The sequence below is a fragment of the Plecotus auritus genome, assembly GCF_963455305.1.
Source record: "Plecotus auritus genome assembly, chromosome: X".
Classification (NCBI taxonomy): Eukaryota; Metazoa; Chordata; class Mammalia; order Chiroptera; family Vespertilionidae; genus Plecotus; species Plecotus auritus.
The window spans coordinates 130,585,788-130,610,187 of record NC_137784.1 but is presented as its reverse complement, the minus strand read 5'-3'; the positions used below and the strand labels follow the sequence as shown (position 1 = coordinate 130,610,187).

The following is a 24,400-nucleotide window of genomic DNA, read 5'->3' as shown; positions in this document are numbered from 1 at the left end:
AGCAGAGGAGGTCCAGGTCGTGCCAGCAGTCAAGGTGAGGTGCCTGCCCTCACCTAGAATGTGTCTCCAGGTTCTCCCCCATGCCAGAATATAGGAATACCCCTACAGCACCCGACCCCACCCCACTGCCAGCCACAGAACCCTGGCCTATGACGACTGTACCCTGAAGAATCATCTGACTTCCTCATTCAGGATCTTAGGGGACAGGCCACCCAGGAGGAGAGACCCCAGTGAGGCCCAAGATCAGCCCTAAAGAGGAGACCTGTAGCTCTGCTTTGTCAAAGCGGACAAGGGTGTACCCAGCTGAGGCCACTTACACTTCCTCTCTCCCCAGGCCTGTGAGTCCTCATTGCCCACCTCCTGCCCGCACTCCTGTGGCTGCCTGACAAGAGTCATCATGCCCCGAGCTCCAAAGCGACGACGCTACACGCTTGAGATTCCCGAGACTGTGGAAGAGGTTTCTTCCTCCTCCTCCTCCACCTGCTCCTCCTCTTTTCCTTCCTCTTTCTCCTCCTCCTCCTCTTCCTCTTGCTACCCTCTGCTTTCAAGTACCCCAAGCACCCCGGAGGAGGAGGAGGAGAAGGAAGAGGAGGAGGTTCATGCTGCTGCTGGGACACTGAGTCCTCTCCAGAGCTCTCCAAGTGCCTGTGCCCCCCCTACTGCCTTTGCCGCTGCTGCTCCATTGAGCCAGTCCAGCAGCCAAGAAGGGGAGGGTCCGAGTACCTCCCGGGCCCTGCCAGACACAGAGTCCTTGCCCAGAGACGTGATTGATGATAAGGTAGCTGATCTGGTGGGGTTTCTGCTCCTGAAGTGTCACACAAAGGAGCTGACCACAAGGGTAGAAATGCTGAGTAGCATCATCAGAGAGCACCAGGACCACTTTGCTGTAATCTTCAGCGAGGCCTCTGAGTGCATGCAGCTGGTTTATGGCATTGATGTGAAGGAAGTGGACCCCACCAGCCACACCTATGTCCTAGTCACCAGCCTGGGCCTCACCTATGATGGGATGGTGAGCAATGAGCACAGTATGCCCAAGACTGGCCTTCTGATACTCATCCTTAGTATAATCTTCTCGGAGGATGGTTGTGTCCCCGAAGAGAAGGTATGGGAAGCACTGAATGCCATGGGGGTGCATGCTGGGATGGAGCATTGCATCTATGGGGAGCCCAGGGAGCTCCTCACCAAAGTTTGGGTGCAGGAACAGTACCTGGAGTACCGGCAGGTGCGCAACAGCCAACCGGCACGGTACGAGTTCCTGTGGGGTCCCAGGGCCCACGCTGAGACCACCAAGTTGAAAGTCCTGGAGTTTTGGGCCCAGATCAATGGGAGTGACCCCAGATCCTTCCCAGACTGGTATGAGGAGGCTTTGAGAGAGGAGGAACAGAGAGCCCAGGCCAGAATTAGCACCACAGATGATACTACTGCCATGGCCAGTGCAAGTTCTTCTGCCATGTCCGGTATATTCTTCTGCCCTCAGTGAAGTCCAAGGCAGATTTCTTTACTTTGTGTTTTAAGAGGGAAGTCAATGATCCAAGCAGTGGAGGGCCAGACTAGGGGATTATAGTGAATAACATCTGTGTGTCTCTTTCCATTGTGGTGACTTAGAAATGTATCTTCTTTTATTTTTAGTATTTTAAAATGTTACTTTAAGTAGAATGTTTATTAGCTTCGGAATCGAAGTTTACAAATGACACAGGTCACACGTTTATTGTTATTTAACTTAAGACAAAGAGCTTTGCTATTTTGTAAAACAAATTGGGAATCCTTCATTTTATTTGTACTCTGTAACCAGATAACATGGAATTGGAATGGGCTTTTTTTTTTTTTTAAATGTGAAAGAGCATAGCTGTAAAACAGAGATAAAATTGTTCATTTTTGAATTCTTGCATCATTTTTAGTCTGTCGTTCTGTAAAAATAAAATATATTACCTGGATTTTCTTAGCTTATTCAAGAATGTAGAAACATAAACAGTAAAAAGACTCTTCTCACTGCTTCATGTGCACCCTAAACATTCATTGAGCCTCTGTCCTCACCAGGAAAGGCAACCCAGCCAGAGAAAGGGAGGGGATGCAGAGCAGAGGAGGTGTGCACCGGGACTGGAAGGACGCTGGCTTGGGAAGGGAGTGAACACAGGCAGCTTTGGTCCCCTGGGCCTTGTCTTTGAGAGTGGGTATGTTTCCATACACACGAGGACATAAAAGCTGAAGTGAGGTTTATGTGCTTTAAGACAGGAGGGGAGAGTCAGCCAGAGTGGGGGGTTGCTCATGTGGAGTGCAGTACTGAGGCTCAGGCCCGATGATGGTGATGTGTAGCCACTGGTTGTGACTGTCCTATTACAGTACGGGCCAGGTACTCAGCCCCGTGGAATCCAAGCTCCGCCAGGTACTAGAACCCCTTCCCCAGGTAAAAGGCAAGGACAGTGGGTGATGTAGTCAGGTCCCCCATGATCGTGGGCTGTCTATTCATTCCTCTGTGCCACCTTCTCAACTGTAGACTGGGGTGACAGTGGCACTGCCCCTACCACTGTTATTTGAGGATTGAATTCTAGGATTTGTGGGTCATGCCCATGGCATGGGGTTGGTGTGTGGGTACTGGTGCCAATTCTTCCTGCTCCTGTTATTCCTTTCTCTAGGCTGCAGTGGGGGCCAGGAGTGCCTGCTGACGGCAGATAGCAGTGGTGCAGCCAGGGGATGGAGGAGGGTGGCTCCCAAAGGGGCCCAAGGGAGACCCCTGGCAGGATGATCTGAGCTCACACGGTGGTGTCCCAGCTCCCAGCTGAGGTTGCATTCCAAGGATGTGCAGCCCTGGAAGAGGAACCGGGGTGCTTGGGGGCCTGCAGTGCCTTGGGGAGAAAAGAGGAGGGAGCTGACTGTGCTGGGGTGGGTGGGGGTGGGGAGAAGAAGCAAAGCCCAGGAGGGTCTGCGCTGGGAGAGGACTAGAACCCACTCACCCAGTGTGAAGCCTACATGCCCTTTCTCCCTCCTCTGTGCTCCCCTGGCCTCAGTGACCTCCTTTGTGGAACTGACCACATCCTGTGCTGAGTGACTCTCCTTTCCTGTCTCCACCTTCTTCCTTGAGCCCCCCAAAGACTCCATCTGATGGACGAGGCATCTGCATCACCAGCCCTTTCCATAGGGCCTGGCCGCTGACTGCTTGGGGATAGGAAGAAGGAGCCAACACTCTCTGCTCTCCCACCTTCCCTGTCAGTGGGGTTCCAGGGCCCCAGGGGACATTGGGGAGAGGTCAGCCCACAGACCATGAACACGGAGGGCTGATGCATGATGCTTATTGACATTCACACTTGTGGGTGTCCCCAGGCCACATGAGGCCCACGGATCTCTGGGGAGATGGGATTCTACTGCCTCTCCTTCTAGCAGCCTTATGCAGGCTTTGTCTTAAATGCGGTCAAGACTCGAGACTCATTGGCAACCCTAGTGAGCAGCCAGGGGAAATCTACCATCACTACCCACATTGCTCACAGGGACTGGGAAGATGCCCTCTGGCGGGAGCTGCTGCTGGAGAGGCTGGGGTGAAACCCCAGGCAGATTCAGGCCCTGCTGCTGGAAGGAAGAAGTATGGGTGAGAAGTGATCGCTGGCAAGGCGTGACCCCCTGAGCACAGCTCACACCCCTCCAAGAGTACCCCCAGGAACTTGCTCAGGAGTTTGGGGCTTGTTTTCTTTTCTTTTTTATTTTTTTTAAATATATTTTATTGATTTTTTTACAGAGAGGAAGGAAGAGGGATAGAGAGTTAGAAACATCGATGAGAGAGAAACATCGATCAGCTGCCTCTTGCACACCCCCTACTGGGGATGTGCCCGCAACCAAGTTACGTGCCCTTGACCGGAATCGAACCTGGGACCTTTCAGTCCACAGGCTGACGATCTATCCATTGAGCCAAACCGGTTTTGGCAGGGCTTGTTTTCTTTTAAACCTGTGGTGGTGGGGCTGTGGTTTCTGTAAGCAGCACACCTTCAAAGGGGCAGCAAGGGGCCCAGGCTGGGGTTCCATGGGCCAAGATCCTACGACCTGGGAGAACCCTTCTGTCCACACTGGGCCTCAGTTCCTATTGGTGACCTGAGACGCAGGGGACAGGTCCAAGTCTGCATGTGGTGTTGCCTGTGTGCACGCATGTGTGTTTATGTGTGTGCACACATGTGTGTGTGCACGTGACAGACCAGGGGAAGCTGCACAGCACACAGAGAATGTCAGGTGGCCTCCAGACTCAGGCTGTCTGCCTGATTTCACACACCTGCCCCACCCCCACTGCCTATGGCATCCGGGGCCCGTTCGCTCACCCCTCAGTGGTTGAGGTCCCACACCAGCTCCTTTCTCCTGGTGAAGAGCTTGGGACCTGATTGCCTGTGGGTTCCCCTGTGCGAGCTGCCCACAGCAGTCAGGCTGGGACCTGCCCGTTATTGTACCAGGCTCTGTCCTCTTCTTTTCCTTCTCTCTCCTGGCCTCACCCAGAATTCCCTGAACAGAGTTTGTCATATCGGAAGTGCTCAATCAGAGGGACCCAGCTCACTCCATATCCCTTTGGTGAAATCAGCTTAGCATCTTGTGGGCTTAACTTTGAAGAACCGTTTCCTCTCACAGGAAGACTTTAGTTTATGGGAGGGAAAACATCTCAGTGCTTCTCTCATGGTGCAGGGGGCTCCCTGACATTGGGGCAACTCTGCAGTGCCCAGAAAACATGGCTCCTGAGGAGGTTGTGGAACTGGAAAAGCAGGCTGTACTGACCAACCTGAAGCAGACATACCTGACTGCACTTTCAAACCCCAGGTGGTTACTGGAGCGCATACCCAGGAAAGGGGGAAAGGCTGTCTTCCAGGTGGCATCCCACAGCACCTGATCCCCTAGGGGCAGGAGAATTCCACAGGAAGGTTACCGAGAATCCAGCTGAATCATGACCATCAAGGGGCCATCATGCCTCGGATGTAGAACTGAATTGGCGCCGCCGTGGAGAGCACTACCCACCATCTGCTGTTCACGTAAACAGATTTCTGTGCCCAGATGTAGGCGACTGTCCTCGAGAGATGCCTCTCTGGGCACATTGCCTGTCTCAAGGACTCTGTCTGACTTTAGGGAAAAGGGAAAGCTGCCAGGAAATATCTTGGTGCTATCACTCTTTTTGGTCCTGCTCATTCCTAGGTTTTACAGAGAAAAATGTGTTAGGATAACTGGTTATTGTTTGGGTCTCCCGTCTCTTTGTTCTGGTCCAACTAACAGAACACTTCAGCAGCACCCAGGGATCCTTGTGGGAGGTCTGGGAGCTGGCACTGAATGATTGCTGGAGGGTGACCAGCCAGGCATGGCCTCATTCATGGTGAAAGGGACATCAGACTTTGAAAGAAAGCACCTGTCTCCCCTGGCAAGTGACTGGTCTGCTGTAAAAGTGTCCCTTGGCATATGAGGGCTTGTGTTACACTTGCCACATAGCTACCTCGTGACCCAAGGACGGATCTGAAATACAGCTCTGATGGAAAAGTGATGGGTAGAGTTTTTGTCTTCCTGTGTGGGCAATCTTTAATTTATTTGGGTCCCTTCTAGCAGGGTTGCTAATGGTTGTTAGCTGTGAGGATGATGGGCTTTCTCCCAGGTGTCGCCTGGAATGGCCCATCTTCTGATCCAGACTGGCTCTCACGTACACCACTTAGCAGATGGGGTTGCCTGGGTTCTAGGTGGTCCTCCCAGGAAGGCCCCTGGAACTTGGGCTAGAGACACTCAGATGCTGATCAGAAACTTTCTGGCATCATAGGGGGACCCATGAGTAAAGAGCCTCCTGTTTCAGGATGCATGACTAATGTAAGGTGATTCCCCCAAGGTCAGGAGCCAGGAAGTTCTGTCTCCTGTCCAGTAGGAAAGGCTCAGGGGACCAGGTCTTCCTGGGCTTACCTCAGGACCCCCTAGCCAGATCCTTGGCTGAGTGGGTGAAAATAAATGAGGACAACAGTGATGAACAACTTTCTGGGGCAGGATTTCCAGCCTCCTGAGGATCATCTGATGAGGTGTGTGGCATGGAAACAGAAGAACATGGACTCACAATTCTCATTGGATTGTTTATTTTGTACCATGTAGTTTTGCCTTTGTTTATTAAAGCAGAAATGGATTTGTGGTTACAAAGCCTGTAATATTATGGGTCTGCGTTGCCCTTGAACTGGTCACAGAGTGAACAATTGCCATATAAGGAGTCCTCCCTCTCCTCCTAGTCCTTCAGGTTCCTTGGGTTGGGTCATGACTGAAAGGACAGCCATTATCTTATGAATAACAGGTGTTGTACAAATACATCATCAAATCATATAATGTGTGATTTAGGGGGCTAGGGGCCAGAGCCCCTATGCCATTGGTTCAGGCAGTAGCCGGGGGAACAAGCATGCCATTCCCAGATACGCCCTCCCCACTTGGGCCACCAGCCTCATTTGCACACCGGACCTTAATGGCACTGCTCTTGGGTCACAGAACCGAGAACTTGAATATGCGGGTGGCACTGGGTCCCCAAGAATTGCGTGATTTCCTCTGGGCCTTTTACTCGACTTCTTCAGTGCCTTTTTAATGCTGAATTCTTGCCAAGTGTCTGGTAGGGGGTAGCCTCTTGTTTCTCTGGGAAGAGGTTGAGGTGGTATCTGGCCAAGTATGATTCATCTGGTTTCCTTTTGTCTTGATGTTCTCAATGAGCCAAGTCTTGTCTTTTTGGAAATTGCTGTTTCTGTACACCTGAAGCAAAATTAATTCAGTCATTCTGGGAGAAAATATGTCTATTTGACCTTAAGTGGCCTCTCAGAATCTTTAGTCATCCCTGCAGGTTATCTCTAAGGGGACTATAATTTTATATAGAAATCTATACTTTCCCATCTTTGGAAAAATACTGTCTCATGTGAAAAAGAGTTATCCCCTGAAATGAAACCCTTCCAGTATATCATTCTTCTGGGTCTACTAGGAAGGTGTTTGAGTAACAGAGAATGTGGGACATGGGAGGACTTTCTACTTTACCATCATCCTGTTTGCTGAAGAGGAAACTGGAGAATCACCTGGGCGTATTTTGCTGAATCAGATTCAGCAAGCAGATGGATAAAAGTCTTCATGCTGTCAGATTCAAATATTTGCTCCTTGCCCCTTTGTTAAAGAACCTCACATTGGAAAAGATCTTTCTCAATGATCCCGGTGTCTCTGGCATCATTCCAGTGCACAGACGTGAAGGTGTCATCCTCCATTATCCCCCAAAGCTTTCTTGGGAAGGACAGTCCCAGAAGATTATTGTTTCCTTCCACTTTGGCAGCACCTTCGCTTGAGTCCTCTGATTGTGTGTTGTCTCGGCTCCAAGCTTGGTACCCATGTCTCTCCAACACCTGTGATAGGACCAGCTTGGCTCCGTGCATCTCCTGGGTACACAGACTCGGCATGGAGATGCTCTACATTAACTCTAATCCTATCACTGAACAGTGGGGTCACAGCAGGGATGCCCATTATATACTACCCTCAACATTCTAGGGTCTCAGCCTTGGGGCAACCAGCTGCTTAAGTCATGTGATTACACAAAGGTAGTTCACAGCTGCTCTGGAGTGTGGGCCCTTGCCAAGTGTGGGGGAGTGGATGTGCTAGGGGCCCCAGGTTCTCTCATTCCAAACAGTACAAAAAAACCAGGTTCAGGTTCCCAGAAAGAACTCTCATCTGCTGCCAGGGAGATTGTTTCTTGTTGCTAGTTCACTGGATGTGTTGAAAGGACATGATCCTATCCCTGCTTTCATCCCTATAGTGGGGTCAGGCCTGTTGATGGCCTCTTTGATTGCTCAAGGGCAAGGCCTTAGTTAATCCTAGCTTGGCCACCACTAACACTGCCTGGGACAGATGGTCCCCTGGGGGACTGTACCTCCAAGAAAATGGTGGTTGGCCCCATCTCAGTAGGTACCCCCCCTGTCCAATGCACCCTCCACAGGGATGCTGCTTTGATCTCTTCCAGCCGCTCTTGCTGGCTGGTGGATTCTGCTCAGATGAGCTCAAACTAAGAGTCCTGCTTTATTACCCCGGGTCAAGTTGTCCCTAGAGTAGGGTTGTGCTCCTGTGTGCTGCACCAGCATAGCCATGGGTGAACCTGAGGGATGGTGGTGAAGGATTAGAAAAGACACACAGGAAAATAATGCCAGGGCTAGGTGGGATGCTGCCCTATGATTAGAGAGTCAGTGTCACGGCCTGCAAGCCGAGTCTTTATTTAATAGCCAGTTTCCACTAGGCAAAGTAAGGGTTTGGTCAAGATGTTCGCAATGCTGTCCTTGGTTTCAAATCTATTCAAGTATATGCACCTGAACTCTATTAAGCCACATGGGACCACAGGTTCAGACCATAAGGTCAAGCTTACAACTATAGCCTTTGGCTATAATTGTGCTGGGACTTGCACGTGGGTTTGCCATGAGAGGATCATATCCTCTCATTAGTCCGAGGCTTGAACCTGTCCAAACGCTGTAGCCGCTCTCCACACTCTTGTACATGTGGGAGCACAAACAGTGGTACCTTCCCATGGTACTCTTCTATCTCGCTCTTCAGAGTATTAAGATCAAAGTTACCCAAAACCGCTAGAGGACATGGATCACAAAAACCACTGTAGTATCCTCTCCTCTATGGTGAAGATGACTTGAATTTGACTTTTGTCCCATCCCACACCCAGACTCTCATCTATGTTCAAGTACATAGTTATGATTATTTTCATATCTGCTTCCTTCAGTCAGGGTTACCTAAACAAGTTGTAATTTTCCTTGGTAGTGAGTCTGTGTCCTTGTCCTATGAGTCCATGGTCCCATTTCTTGCACTAAGTGGTATAATTTGTGCTCTCTGGGAGTTGATCCTTTGTCTCTAAAAGTGGAGTGCAAAGACATTTAGGAACATAATCCCCCCAAGCCTAAGGACTGTATCTTTAATGGACCACCTAGGTCTAGATCAGGGGTGGGCAAACTTTTTACTCGAGGGCCACAATGGGTTCTTAAACTGGACCAGAGGGCCGGAACAAAAGAATGGATGGAGTGTTTGTGTGAACTAATATAAATTCAAAGTAAACATCATTACATAAAAGGGTACGGTCTTTTTATTTTAGTTTAATAGTTTTCTTCATTTCAAACATTTTAACAAGAAGAATGTAAACACTAATTATTATAATTTGAAACTTCAATAAATGGAGGAATCATAGCACAATAACATACCTTATATTGAAGATGGCAAAGGCAAAATAAAATTGCCTAACAAAGGAAAGGTACAAAAGCCTGTAAATTTAAACTTAAATATAATAAAATAATTTAAAACTAAAACAAATAGAAAAGAACAAAATGTGTACACAGTAAATTAAACATTTTATTTAGTGCAACTTCCAAATTATGCCTGGGATGTAGATGTAGATGGCAATGTAGACTGGGTTGAAAGGTTTTTGGTCTTTAAAACATCAGCTTCAGTGGGAACAGTGTTGTTGGTCTCCTTTTTAGCTAATGCTCTGATACTGTGCTCTCCGGGGGCGTGTCTCCCTACATCACCAGGATAACATGTCTACGCATTCTCAGGGTGATGTCAGGGGGCACGTCCGCAGGCATTACAAAGAGCCTCTGGAAGATTGAGAGGTTGTTCTTTCTACTGAATGGGTGGATATAAATCCGCCCACTCAGAAGAAGGAGCTGCGGCCACGTTTCCCGAAGTTGCCATGTTAACACTGCTGCTGGTGAAGGAGCTGAGGGCAGAGCAAGAGAACCCTCTGCACTTTCGGCTCCACGGGACGGATAGAACAGCCAAATGGGCCGGATCCGCCCCGCGGGCTGTAGTTTGCCCACGGCTGGTCTTGATTCAGGCTCAGTCCATGGTCTTTGTGCCTCTAAACAGGATTACAAAGCATTCATTCATGAAGTCAGTTTATTCTTGGAGGACATGCCCTAGAGGATAGCTGCTGGTGGTTTTGGGGTGGGAGTGGGGGCTCTTAGTGTCTCTGGATAAACAGCCAGCTCCCTTCGGTTGCCTACCAAACAATTGTTTCTTAAAGGAGTTATTTAAAGGCTGAAAAGATTTCCTTGTGCACTTTGCTAGCTCATGCCTTTGCCGATTAGTTATTTGAAGGGACTTGTCCATTTTATGGGAGGGAAATTGGAGAGAGGACTTTGGAAACCACAGTCTGGCATTTGGTGGAGAGAGGGTGTTTATTTGTTATGATCTAGGCACCTTTGCATCCCAAGGTTTCTGTAGGACCATTAGCTAATGTTCTGTGAAGCAAGAGCAACCGAATTTCCACTGTGGTGAAGAATCTAGAACATCAGGCTCATCTTTTCCTTTGAAGATGAAATATTCCTACTGCTGACTTCAGTGGAGTTGAAGAAAGCCATTAGGAAACTGGCCTTCCTCAACTAAGCCTGCTGGGTCCCAGAAATTCAACTGTCAGTACCGTGGCCACCAGTCAGACAGTCTTTATTAGGCACCATGTTCAGGACCTTTTGAGAAAGAAGAACAAAGCTATAGGAATCACAATACCTGTTATCAAGCTATGCTACAAGGCCATTGTAATCTAAACAGTTGGTATTGATAAAAGAGCAAGTATATGGATCAATGGAACAGAGCAGAGAGCCCAAGAATCAACCCACACCTATATTGGGAACTGATATTTGACAAAAGAGGCAACAGCATAAGATAGGGTAAAGACAGTCTCTTCAATAGTAAATGGTGTTGGAAAACTTGGATGTGAAAAAAAGAATCAAAACCACCAACTTATACTATTCATAAGAATTCATTCAAAATGAATAAAAGACTTAAATGTAAGTCATGAAACCATAAAAATCCTGGAAGAAAACATAGGCCATAAAATCTCAGACATCACATGTAGCAATATTTTTGCCGATATGTCACTCCAGCTGTGAGTCTGGCTTCTGGTTGAGCAGTCCTCCCCTGTGGGAGTCCACTGACCACGCGGGAGTGGGCAGGGGGTAGCAGCTCCTGTGTAGAGGGTCTGCCCCCTGGTGGTCAGTGCACATCATAGCGACTGGTTGTACTGCAGTTCAGTGGATTTTCACATTAGGCTTTTATTATATAGGATAGCCAAGAGCTGGAAACAGTGCAAATGCCCATCAGTAGAAGAGTGGATAAAATAAACAGTGGTATCCTATATAATAAAAGGCTAATATGGAAATCGACCAAAAGTAAAACAACCAGTCACTATAATGCACGCTGACCACCAAGGGGCAAACGCTCAATGCAGGAGCTGCTCCCTGGTGGTCAGTGCGCTCCCACCAAGGGAGCATAGCAGTGGTGGTGGGAGCCTCTCCCTCCTCTGCAGCAGCACTTAGGATGTCTGACTGCCATCTTAGGCCTTCTCTCCATGGGGAGCGAGTGCACGAATTTTGTGCACCAGGCCTCTAGTATTTACATAATGGAATACTACCTGGCAGGAAAAGAGAAGGCATTCTTACCTTTTGAGACTGCATGTATGGACCTGGAGATTATTATACTCAGTGAAATAAGCCAATCAGAGAAAGAGAAAAACTATATGATCTCACTTATATGTGGAATACAATGAACAATATCATCTGACAAACAAAATAGAAATACAGGCATGAAGACATGGAACAGACTGACAGTTGTCAGAGGGGCTGAGGGAGAGGGGGACTGGATGAAACTAACTGAAGGGATTAGCCAAAGAACATCATGGACACGGATGACAATGTGGTGAGGCCAGAGGGTGCGGGGAGGTCAGGTGCTGTGTGAACAGGGCCTAAGGAAGGGAAAATGGAGATATTTGTAAGAGTGTCAACAATAAAATAAAAATTAATAAGCTATATTGGTATTTACAGTTATCTCCTCATAGGACATAAATAAAGGGCTATTGCTCTTAGATGGGATGGAGGGTGAGTAAGGGATTGCAGAGTAATTCTGAAGGGAGTAGGGAGCCTGTGTGTCAGGTTTAGGGCAGGAGATTCTGTGCAGCCTTAAAAGGAGGCAGCAGTCATGACCAATTCAGCAGACCATGATCCAGGGATGGACAGGAGGGCACCCAAGGGAAGACCAGGGGAAGGTTGTTGTCATGAGGGAAAATGCTGGGATGAGGGAAAATGCTGGGACGAGGCAGAAATCCTGGCACCGGGAAGACTCAGATATCAATAAACCTCAGACAATCCCCAAATTATGCTTGATTCTCAGTGTCACCTTCCTTCCTTAGGCCTGCTCTTGCCTGGGCTCCAGGGTTCTACTAATTGTCATCTGAAAGAGTTCATTCATACTGAGAGGAGAAATTAATTGTGAGGTAGAAGGTGGGCCACAGGCTAGGAAGGCAGGAAATATCATGGACTCCTGATGAATTCGGGCAAGGGGTCAAGACTCCACGATGCCACTTACTAGCCATGTAATCCTGGGAAAAGTAGCTTGCCCAAGGGGTATCAGGTTGTTCCTCTGTGAAGGAAGTGGGTCTGATAAACCCTGTCTTGTGGGAATGCAGGACAGTGTGGAGTGTTTGTAAAGTACCACACACAGTGACTGGTGGAGATTAGAACTGTGAAGAATGGCACCTATTTCTAATATCATTTTTATCCCAGATACTTGCACTCTGGCCTCTGGCACTGTGATTACTTGTTTGTTATGAAGGTCATATTAGAGGATGTGCAGTTCAGTAAGGAATACAACACCCAATTGTCCAAAAAGGATGTACCCACTTCATGGATGTATGCTGAAATTCAGGTGTGGGGAGCCTTCACAGCTGGACACAACACAAATATGCTAGAAAGAGAATCTAGGAATAACTCTTACCCTCAGTCCAAGCTGCTCTTTCATCCAAACAAATGCTTTCATTCATTTCACCCCCACCCAAAATCAACACCTTGATAATGATTGGCCAGATCACACTCAAGATCATTGACATTCAATCCCAATTAGGCTGTGGGCTGTGGCTCTCCCAGGCCATCGTTACTCATGGCCCATTAACTGTAAATCTGTAGAAATCTGTGCAGATGATGGGTATAATATGCCTAGTGATCATACTATCCAATGGCACTGAGACTGCGTGCAGGAAACCACCCTTCCTAACCAGGTGGAGATTTCCCTCTGGTTTATCCATGATCCCAAAGGAACTTGTCAGGACAATTCTCCATTTCACACTTCCTTCTCACACCCAAGACACACAATGTGCCGCTGCCACCCCCAGCTGCCTTACAATCAACCCCCACAGAGAGAATCACAGTTTCCCAAATACCCTGGCTCAGGCCATGCACAGTTGAGTGCTGTTCCCTGGAGGCCCACCATCTCATCTGTTCTGTTACTTGTTCTGTAGGATTTAGGGGACACCTAACCCATTCCTTATATGACTTCAGCTCCTACACTATCATCCTGTGGGTGGGTGTGCCCTGCTTATGTTGGTGTCCCCACTACTAACACAGGGCCTTCCAGAGGACATAGGCTCAGTGAATATCTGGGGATTAAATGAACCACTGAGCAGGGGTCATCTTTATTCAGATGAAATCCCTCCACGTTCTTGCCAGTACCAAGGATCCTTAGATAAGTTGTTTCATGGAAAGATAGACGAGAAGAGATAAGAAGCAAAAATGAATAACCTTTTGCTTTTATTTTTCTACTTCTTAACTCCATTGATTGTACTGCTGAAGTCTTTCACATTTCCAAGGAAATACTCTTATCATGCCATATTATCTAGTTTGGGATAACAAAGGAGGATGGGAAGTGTCCCAATTTGCGTTACACAGTAGCAAATCTCTTACTCTTAAGCTGGACATGTACAAATATACATGTGACCAATGTCATTTACAAACTTACATGCTAAAAGCATATGAAAACTTCTATGAAAAGGAACATTAGAAAATTTCCTTAAAAATTCACAAAGTAATAAAGCAAAAATTTCTCCATCATCATAGGAGCCCAAACCATTCCCTGGGCCTCACTAATGCTTTCTCCTCAAACACAGAGTTGAAAATGGAACGCACTTTATGCCCAGCAAATGAAGTTAATACACATGGGCCTGAAAAGTGCCTGGGTGCAACTCTGACTCAGGCATAGTGGTTCTCATTACACTCAGGTCCTTCAGGCAGGGAAGGGAGGGAACAGGGATCCCCGTCATTAATCCTGAGCACAAACTCGAGGGCTTTCGATGTGGTGGTCTCAGCGTGAGCCCTGGGACCCCACAGGAACTCATAGCGTGCAGGATCGCTATTGGGGACCTGGCGGTACACCACGTATTGTTCCTGCACCCAAATTTTAGTGATGAGCTCCCTGGGCTCCCCATAGATCCAATGCTCCTTCCCATCTTGCACCCCTATAACATTCAGTGCTTCCCAGACTTTCTCCTCAGGGGCACAATCACCCTCCGCAGCAATCACCCACAGAAGTGTGACCAGGAGGCCAGTGTTAGGAAATCTATGCCCATCGCTCATTATCCCATGATAGGTGAGCCCCAAGGAGGTGGCCAGGACATAGGTGTGTGCACTGGGGCCCACTTGCTTCACATCAATACCAAAGACCAGCTTCATGACCTCAGTGGCTGCACTGAAGATCTCAGGGAAGTGGACATGGTGCTCTTTGATGACACTACTCAGCATTTCTGCCTTTGTGGTTGGCTCCTTTGCACGATACTTCAGGAGCAGGAACTCCACCATTTGCGACATCTTTGAATGCAGTGCTTTTTGGAGCAATGAATCGGCATCATCTTCAGGGCCTCCCTCAGTGTTTGGATCCTCCTCCTCGTGGCTGTTGGAGCTCTCATCTTCCGATTGGCTCCATGGAAAGGCTACCAATGCATGGGGGAAGGAGCAGGCACCTTGAGCACACTGGGGTAAACTTGGTGTCTCAGCAGCAGACACCTCCTCTAGGCAGTCTATAAACAGGACTGAGGGGGAGGAAGACAGAGAGGAGAGGAGAGACACGGCCTCCTCCTCCTCCTCCTCCTCCTCCTCCTCCTCCTCCTCCTCCTCCTCCTCCTCCTCCTGCATAGCCCAGAACAGCTCCTCTGCCACAAGGTCGGGCATCTCCCTTGGGTCCTGATGGTCTTCCTCAAGCTTGCCGAGTTCACTCACATGATGGCCAGGCATGATGACTCGTGCTGAGACAGTGACCGAGTGTGGGCAGAAGATGGGCGATTTATACCCACGGGCCTGGGGGAGAGGGGGAGTGTAAGAGGCATGAGCTGAGAAACACATCCTAGGCGGCTCTGACAAAGGTGACTTATAGGTCTCTCCTTTAGGGGTGTACATGGGCCTCACGGGGTTCACTCCTGACCAGCCTGCCCACTAAGAACCTGAAGTTGGAAGTGACATGACTGGAGGCACAGCACAGGGTTCTGTAACTGACGGTGGGGTGTGGACGTGTCAGGCAATGTGGGGTCCCCTCTGACATGGGTGGGGGAGCCCGTGGCGACATATTCATTGTTGGAACCTCACCTTAATTCCTAGCACTTCCTGGCCTTCTGCTGCTCTGTGACCTGAGAATATGTAGCATAGACCAAGGCCTTCACCTCTTCCAATCCGCGGGTTCTGCTAGAGGGAACAAAGGGCCACCTCAGCATGTACATGGCAAGGACTGCAATGGGACCCCAGTGCTGACAGGAGTGTTAGCAGAACTCTGTGGGGTCCCCTCTGTTGTGGATGGAAGTTTCCTCATTGCACAAGTAGGATCTTCACCTTTCTCCTGTCAGGGTCTGGCCCCTCACTGCCTTCTGCTGGCCAGAGGCTAACCCAGAACAAGACCACACACACCTGACACTTCAGTGAAGAAACTGAGGGGTCCCCATATGTGGTCCCTCTCCCAGAGGATCAAGAAGGGGTGACTGAAGATTTGGGTCCATCTATCCTGGGATAAGCCTCTGATCATTTCTCACCATAGCACACTGCAGGGTTTCAGACAACCCTCTCTGCTGACTGAGCCTAATCTGCTCAGACTTAGGCTTCACCTCCCTTAGATACAGGAGTAGGAAGTAAGCCGAACTAACCCAAGCACTATTCTGAGTTTTCTCACTGCTGACAGAAGAGGCAGGGTAGGTCTGGGTTCCCATGTGCTCTGGTTCCCCTCAGTGCTCACCTTGATTCCTGGCAGGATCTGGGACTCCTCTCTGTTGACAAAATGTGGACCAAGGGGATGACCCGACGTGTGGTCTCACAGCAGAGTCCTCACCTTCCCGAGAGATCTGAGACAAAAGTGAACAGGTGCTCCATCTGCCCCTACCCCTGCCCAGTTCCCACACAACTGACACCAGGGCCTGGGCCTGTCTGTTCCAGGTACAGAGTTCCCTTAGTCTGGCCTCAAGGTACTTGCCTTTCTTCCTGGCTAGGCCTGGATCTGAATCCAGCTGACCCGATTTCACCCTGAATAACTGTCCTCAATGAGCATGCTCACGAGGAGCAGGCATGTGGAAAGCGAGAGCATGTCACACCCAGGTACACTGCCTGGGGAATCTGGATGCTGAGGACAGGACACTCCCTGATGCTGAGGGCTCTCTTGTTTTCTCTGGGAGCACATAGCTGCAGTTTTCCATAGAAAGCACTCAGATCATTAGGACCCTTCCACAACCTCAGCTCCTCTTTTCATGAACAGAAGCCATCCCCTCTGTCCAAGGCCCTGTCCTTCCTGAGTGCTCTGAGACAAACGTGAGGAGGAACCACCTCTGCAGACCCATGCCAGGCCTTTTCCCAGGGATGACAGCAGCACAGATTGCGTTCAGGGCACCCATTATCTGGAGTGTGGTATCCTCCTTCCTGCCCAAGCTACTCATGTTCACTCGTGGAGTGCCTGGGACCTTTCCCTTCTGCTGAACGGAGAATGAATACTGCAGGCCATGTCCACCATCTCTCTGAGACCTCCAAGGTGGACTTGAGGACACACCACATTGACTATCATACCCGAGTGACCCAGTTGTGCCAGCAGAACTTATGCCAGCTGGTCCCTATTTTTTACTGGTTGTGAGGTACTATCATCCTGCCTCAAGACCCACACTTTGATTACCAGCATTGCCTGGGACACCTCCCATTGTTGTTCTGAATCCAGCACCTTCAGGACAATGTCCTCACCTCCGTTTGCCACTCCTAAGGTAGAGGTCTAGAAACAACCCAAATCCACAGGCCCAACATGAGGCTTCCAGGTGCTGCTGGCAGGAACAGGCACAATGGGGACACTTATGGCACTGGCCAAACCTCAGGCATGCTTCAAGGTGTGCTAGGGAGCTTCCTGAGCCCTAACTCAGGTCCTTACCTCGTATCCTGGGAGATCCCTGCAGCCCTCCTTTTGCCTCCTGGAGCCTGACTTCTCAGCCCTCAGGGGGTGGAGTCCCCTCTTCTTCCCGCAGGATCCTCACCGTGTCTCTTGGCTGGAGCTGGAACCTCCTGTCAACCTAAGATGCCCAAGTCAGGAAGAAAGCATGTGGTCATCGACCGGCGGCCCCCCAGGGTTCACAGTAGGGGTAACATGGGGCATCTCTGTTGTGGGGTCCCGGGTCCCTCAGTCTTCCTTTGCATGTTCACCTTGACTCTGAGCAAGACCCGGGTCCTCCCCTCTGCTGCATATATTGTTCCCCCTGAATTCCCAGGGCGGACATCAGGTCTGGGCTTCTGTGGTTCCTCTCTGCACGGTCATCCACCACAGGGCCTCCCAAGAGTTTCAGCAGGGCAGACTTCTGTGGACTCTCCTCTGCTTAGGGTTCCTGGATTCCTCAGTCCTCCTTTGGGGTACTCCTTGACCCTTCCCTCTGCCCATCTGAGACCCTGCTCCTTACACCAAACCCCAGAGCCTGTCAGACCTGGATGCAGAAGCCAGGAAAAGCACCTTGACTCTGGGCACTGCCTCTGCATCCCATCTGTGGACCTGAGGCCCTACACTTTTTATCAAGTTTCCACTCTCACTCAGACCTGAATGCTAAAGTCAGGAGACACCACATGCGGTCACCCTCCCTGGGGCCTTCCAAGCCTGAGAGCAAGGTGGGGTTCTGTGCGGCCCCTACATTGGAAGTCTGGGTCCCCACAGTCCTGACACAGGGTCCTCACCTTGACCCTGGCAGGTCTTGGTTCCTTCCTCTGCGGACCTGGGGCTTGTTTGTTATATGAAATCCCACAGGCTCCTGGACCCTGATTTGAAGGCATCAAATGCCACTTGAGTCCTGGCAGTACTTCTGCCCTCCCCTCTGTGGACCTGATTCCCTACACTGTTTTTTTAATGTTTTAATAATTCTTTATTATTGAAAATACTAGAGGCCTGATGCATGAAATTTGTGCAAGAGTAGGCTTTCCTACCCCTGGCTGCCGGCACCAGCTTCCCTCTGTCACCCGGGACCTGTCTTCCCTGCCAGCCCTGGCTTCCACCGGAAGGTCGTCCACAAGGATGTCTGGTCTAATTAGCATATTTTGCTTTTATTTTTATAGATTACACATGACCCCCTTCAGCCTACCCTGTCCTCTGACCCCCAACCTCACCACCCAATTGTCTGTATCCATGGGCCCCGCATATATGCATACAAGGTCCTTGGTTGATTACTTCCCACCATCTCCAACTTCTCTCTGAGTTTTCCCAATCTGTTCTATGCTTGCATCTGTGGGTATCTATTTGTTCATCAGTTTACTTTGTAACTTAGATTCCACATATGAGTGCAATAATGTGATATTTATCTTCCTCTGACTGGCTTATTATACTTAGCATGATACCCTCCAGGTCCCTCCATGCTGTCTCAAAGGGTAAGACAGCCTTCCTTTTATACTGCTGCATAGTATTCCATGGTATAAATGTACCACAGCTTTTTCATCAAATCATTTACTGATGGGCACTTGGGCTGTTTCCAGATCTTAGCTATTGTAAATTGTGCCTCTATGAACATAGGGGTGCATACATTCTTTCCGGTTTTTTTGGATATATTCCTAGAAGTGTGATTCCCTACACCTTATACCAAGTCCTGAGTCTCACTCAGTCCTGGATACAGAAGTCAGGACACTCTGCACTTGGTCTTTTACCAGGGAACATCCTAAGGCTGATAGCAAGGTAGGGTTTTATGGGGTCCCCTAGTTGTGGGGTCCAGGGTGCCCTCAGTCGTCCTGTGGCTGTGCTCCTTACAGTGAACCCCAGCGTATCTCAGACCTGCATGCCGAAGTCAGGAAACAAATGAAGGAGTCATCTGCTATGGGAGCTCCCATGGCTTGTAGCAGGGGAGAGCTTTTATGGGGTCCCCTACATTGTGGGGTCCAGGGTCCTGTCTATTCTCCTTCAGCGGACCTGTGGCTCTGCTCCTTACACCGAACCTCAGAGTCTCTCAGACCTGATGCAGAGGTCACCCCACCCTGTAGTCACCCCACCCACTGGTCCTCCCTGGATTGATGATTCTGGTGTCCAGGGTCCCCCAATCTTCTTCAGGGTTCTCAACTTGACAGCAGCAGGATCTGGGTCCCCCCTCTGCTGTCTGAAGCCCTGCTCCTTCTATGAAACCCCCAGTGTATCTCAGACTGAATGCAGAACTCACAAAGCACAATGTGTGAGATCACCCCTCCCCCACCCCCAGGAGGCCTGCCACGTGGACACTGTTCTGGGGTCCAGGGCTCCCCAATCTCTCTCAGTGTCCTCAACGTGACAGCACCAGCACCTGGGGTCCCCCTCTGCTGCCTGTATCCCTGTTCCTTCTACCAAACCCCCAGTGTATCTCAGACCCAGATGCAGAACTAACAAAGCACAATGTGCAAGATCACCCCTCCCCCACCCCCAGGAGGCCTGCTGGACGGACACTGTTCTGGGGTCCAGGGCTCCCCAATCTCTCTCAGTGTCCTCAACTTGACAGCACCAGCACCTGGGGACCCCCTCTGCTGCCTGAAGCCCTGTTCCTCCTACCTCACCCCCAGTGTATCTCAGACCCAGATGCAGAACTAACAAAGCACAATGTGCAAGATCACCCCTCCCCCTCCCTCAGGAGGCCTGCCACATGGACCCTGTCCTGGGGTCCAAGGCTCCCCAATCTCCCTCAGTGTCCTCAACTTGACAGCAACAGGACCTGGGGTCCCCCCTCTGCTGCCTGTAGCCCTGCTCCTCCTACCAAACACCAGTGTCTCTCAGACCCAGATGCAGAAATCACAAAGCACAATGTGCGAGATCACCCCTCCCCCACCCTCAGGAGGCCTGCCACATGGACCCTGTTCTGGGGTGCAGGCCTCCCCAATCTCCCTCAGGGTCCTCAACTTGACAGCAACAGGACCTGGGGTCTCCCCTCTGTTGCCTGAAGCCCCGCTCCTCCTACCAAACCCCCAGTGTATCTCAGACTGAATGCAGAAATCACAAAGCACAATATGCGAGATCACCCCTCCCCCACCCCCAGGAGGCCTGCAGGACGGACACTGTTCTGGGGTCCAAGGCTCCCAATCTCCCTCAGGGTCCCCACACTGACTCTGGCCACGTCCTGGACACCCTCTGCGGACCTGAGACTCGGCCATGACACGAAGCCCCCAGAGTGTCTCAACCAGGAAGATGGGAAGTCAGTCCTCGCCTCTGGTGGTCACCCCACACCTTAGGGCTCCCAGGACTGACTGCTCTGGGGTCCAGAGTCACCTTGTCTTCCCCCACGGCCCTCACTATGAGGCCTGCAGGTCCTGGGACCCTCCCTCTGTGAACCGGGTGGCCGGACCACCACACGGCGGCCCTCAACCCCGAGACCCGAACGGAGGTCTGTGGGCCTCACTCCCCAGGGCTCCCGGCAGGGGCTGAACTAGATCCCAGGGGACCTCCGTCTGGTCCTCACCCTGATTCCAGGCAGAGTCTGGGCTCCGCCGACCTGAGATTGCCCCCCTCAGCGGTTGTCCCCTCTACCGGCCCGAAGCCGGCCTTCTAAAGATGGCGCTCAGCTCCCTCAGGCTTCTCAGGCGGAAGTCAATGACATCACTTCCGGAAAACAATTCTGGGGTAGTGGAGGACTTCTAACAGGGCCGGGGTTCCGCTCCCAGTGTGCCCAGCAGCACCGTCTGGTCCCCACCTGGGCTGGATGGCCTGGGACCCCACCCTGTGCTGACCTGGGTCTGTGCCCCTCAGGCCATGTGTCGCCTCCCCCAGGTCCCTCTAGGAGGTGGGGCGGGAGTGCACAGCCTGACAACTCTGCCTGAGGTACCCCGATCTGACAGGAGCACCAGAGCTGGGTTCCGGGGTGGTCCCTCTGTTGTGGGGCGGGTAGAGCCCTCAGTGCTTACTTGGAGGGTCCTCACAACCCTGGCGTAGACCACTGTGGTCACATCGCAGTTCCTAGAGGGGGCGCTGCACAGCCAAGGTCCCTGGGGAGCAGCAGACCCTGACTGCCTCCCCTCCCCCACTTCCCATGGTGTCTCTTCACCAGACAGGCTGACACGTTGGAAACCTTGTGTTCTAAATGTTTCATTTTCATTAAAGTCGCTGATCTGTAGTAGGGATTTGGAGAGGGCCTGCGGTTTGGGGTTATCTGTCTACCTTTGCTTGTCGTTGCAGGCTTTTTCCCTTTTGATCCTCATTCATAGTAATTATTGCATTTTGCAACTCTACCTAGTTTGTATACATTTTATTTATACATACATGTTTATATATGTATATATATAAGTATAAATCTGCATATATTGTGTATGTGTACACATATAGCCTAAATGTTGATCAAGTTTGTTTACATATCCATACATGCCCATATCATATACATAAATACACACACACACACACACACACACATATGCATGTCTATGTCCTATGTATTTACATGTACTAGACAAGTTATTTTATGAAATCTTACCTAATCTTACTATGCATGATTTACTCTGACACTTGCTTTTCTACTCCTAGTCTATTCTTTTTTTTTTTTTTAAATATATTTTATTTATTTTTTACAGAGAGGAAGGGAGAGGGATAGAGAGTCAGAAACATGGATGAGAGAGAGACATCGATCAGCTGCCTCCTGCACACCTCCCACTGGGGATGTGCCTGCAACCAAGGTACATGCCCTTGACCGGAATCGAACCCAGGACCCTTCAGTCCGCAGGCCGACGCTCTATCCACTGAGCCAAACTGGTTTCAGCTAGTCTATTCTTTATATTCTATTGAAACCATAATTTTTGAAAGGCCAGTCCTCAACCACTTCCCAGCTCCCCCACACAACCACCTCAACCACAAGTGCCAGCTCAGCAGTCTTGTCTCCCCGAGGGGCTTGCTCATATTTTGTTGTTTAGATTTTATTGTTGAATCCTGCCCAGCCCATGCCCTGCAACCTCTTCCTTTGATAATTCCCCTCCTTTTATTTAGGGAGCAGAAGTCAGCAGTCCAAGCCTAATTGTTATTTGGGCAACAACCTGTATAGCACTAAGTCTGTAAAAATTTTAAGCAGAATCGACATATTTGCAATATTGTGTTTCCCATGAGTGAATATGGAAACTGCTCCATTTGTTTGGCGCTTCTTTTTCTTTAACCTGAATCTCTCAGTATAATTTTTAGTTGACTCTTTTTCAATTAGGATACTTCTTGGTTAAGTTTAGGCTTTTATAGCTGTGGTCAATGAAATTTTTGTATTGTATGTTCTAATTAGTTATTGCTTTGTGTGGAAAGGTATTGTTATGGCTACGGTCATCTTCCATACAGTTTATTATGCATTTGATAATCCAGATCTCCATTTCTGAATTTTCTAGATAGATGATCATATTATCAACAGATACTATTTGTTTATTTTCCATATTCATACCTCGTATTTACTTTTATACCCACAGCCCGCAACTCTGACTTGTCCCTACCATTAATGGAAATACTTTTAATGTTTCACACTTAAGTAGGTTGTTCTAAATTTTAGGAAATGGAAATTTCCTTTTGGCTGAGTTTGTTCAAAGTTTTTCCCCTGAACTCATATTAAAGTGTTGTGTTTTTTTTCAAGGCTCTCTCTCTGTAGTGATTGACAAAAAATTTTCTATTATATTTCATATGCATGGAGTTCCAATAGAAATTTTATAACATTAAATCCAATTTTTATTCTTTGGATATAGGCTGATAGTCTATGTGGTCATTTAATGCACTATTGATTTGAATATGCCATTAATATATAGAGGCTATTTTATGCTATGTGAATGAACTTGTTCCAAAAGTTCTGTTTGTGAGAATTCCTCAAGATTTTGAATAAAAGAAAGGTAGCCTGGGAGGATGAGTTGTACAATTGCCCATCTTTTTGTATGCTTTGGAACAGTCAGCATAAGATTCTGATGAGTTCTCCCTGACCATTTGATAGGACTGCCCTTTGAACCTTTCTTTTTTCTGGAACATCTGAGGGTGGCTTCAGCTTTGAATCCAAGTTTCAGTGTGTGGCTGTATCCAAGTTTATTAATGAATTCGCCTGTTGAAGGAAGACTTGGTTGGCCATTATGGATCAAACTGCTCTAATCATGCATCGTTTTGGTGTTTTCTTATGGACCCCAAATTCACTTGATAAAACTGACAACTACGGATTCTGAATCTAATGGCAAGTCCATGTTTGACTTTATAAGAATCTGCCAAACTGTCTTCTAAAGTGGCTGTAACATTTTCTTCCCTATTAACAGCGAAGGAGAGTTCCTCATCCTCTCCCAAATTTGGCACTTTCAGGTTTGAGGACTCTGGCCATTGTGATAGGTTTGCAGTTGATTATTTTTTGTAGTTTACATTTTCATTTTCATAATGAAAAATGATGCTGAGCATGTTTATGGGTGCTTTTTATTTTCTTTAGTGTGTGATCTATATATCCTGTTTGGTGAAGTGTCCTTAAATCAGTTATATATTTGTATGGGCTTGTTAATTTCCATCACGTAGTAAATATTTTTATTTATTTGGACACAAGTCCCTCATGATATATGGGACTTAAAATATTTTCTCCCTGCCTGTGGTTTTCACAATTTGAGGTAGTTTTCATTTGGTTTCTCCTCTATAAAGTTACTGTTGTTCCTCCCTTTTATTTTTATTTATTTTTTTCCATTACTTCTTTTTTATTGTTTAAAGTATTACAAATAGTAGTACATATGTCCCCCTTTTTTTCCCCTTTGTCCTTCCCCCCTGGCCTCCCTTACCCCCTAGCACATGCCCTCAGTTCCACCCTCCAGTGTCTTCTGTCTATTGGTTATGCTTATATGCATGCATACAAGTCCTTCGGTTGATCTCTTATCTCCTCCCCCACCCCAGCCTTCCCACTGTAATTTAACAGTCAGTTTGATGCTTCTCTGCTTCTGAATCTTTTTCTTCATCAGGTTATAATGTTTTTTATTAACCATAAATAAGTGAGATTTTGTGGTATTTTTCTTTCACTGACTGGCTTATTTCACTTATCATAATGCTCTCCAGTTCCATCCATGTTGCTGCAAATGGCAATAATTCCTTCTTTTTTGTAGCAGCATAGTATTCCGTTGTGTAGATGTACCACAGTTTTCTAATCCCCTCATCTGCTGATGGGCATAGAGGCTGTTTCCAAATCTTAGTT

General features: G+C 48.7%; 2 protein-coding genes and 1 pseudogene across 3 annotated transcripts; 2 read left to right on the top strand and 1 right to left on the bottom strand.

Moving 5' to 3' along the window:
* Positions 1 to 397: 397 nt before the first annotated feature.
* LOC308240288 (melanoma-associated antigen 10-like) lies at positions 398 to 1,480 on the top strand (the record flags this gene model as incomplete). Its single annotated transcript, XM_080653179.1, has 1 exon — positions 398 to 1,480. The coding sequence occupies one exon, from the start codon at positions 398 to 400 to the stop codon at positions 1,478 to 1,480; it is 1,083 nt and encodes a 360-aa protein (XP_080509305.1).
* Positions 1,481 to 2,296: 816 nt separating this feature from the next.
* LOC308240287 (protein EOLA1-like) lies at positions 2,297 to 4,863 on the top strand (annotated as a pseudogene). The gene is made up of 3 exons: positions 2,297 to 2,302; positions 3,376 to 3,587; positions 4,654 to 4,863. The product of its transcript is annotated as a protein EOLA1-like (transcript).
* Positions 4,864 to 14,003: 9,140 nt separating this feature from the next.
* On the bottom strand, positions 14,004 to 14,618 carry LOC308240286 (melanoma-associated antigen 10-like; the record flags this gene model as incomplete). Its single annotated transcript, XM_080653178.1, has 1 exon — positions 14,004 to 14,618. One exon carries the CDS (start codon positions 14,616 to 14,618, stop codon positions 14,004 to 14,006), a length of 615 nt encoding a protein of 204 aa, XP_080509304.1.
* Between the last annotated feature and the right edge of the window lie 9,782 nt (positions 14,619 to 24,400).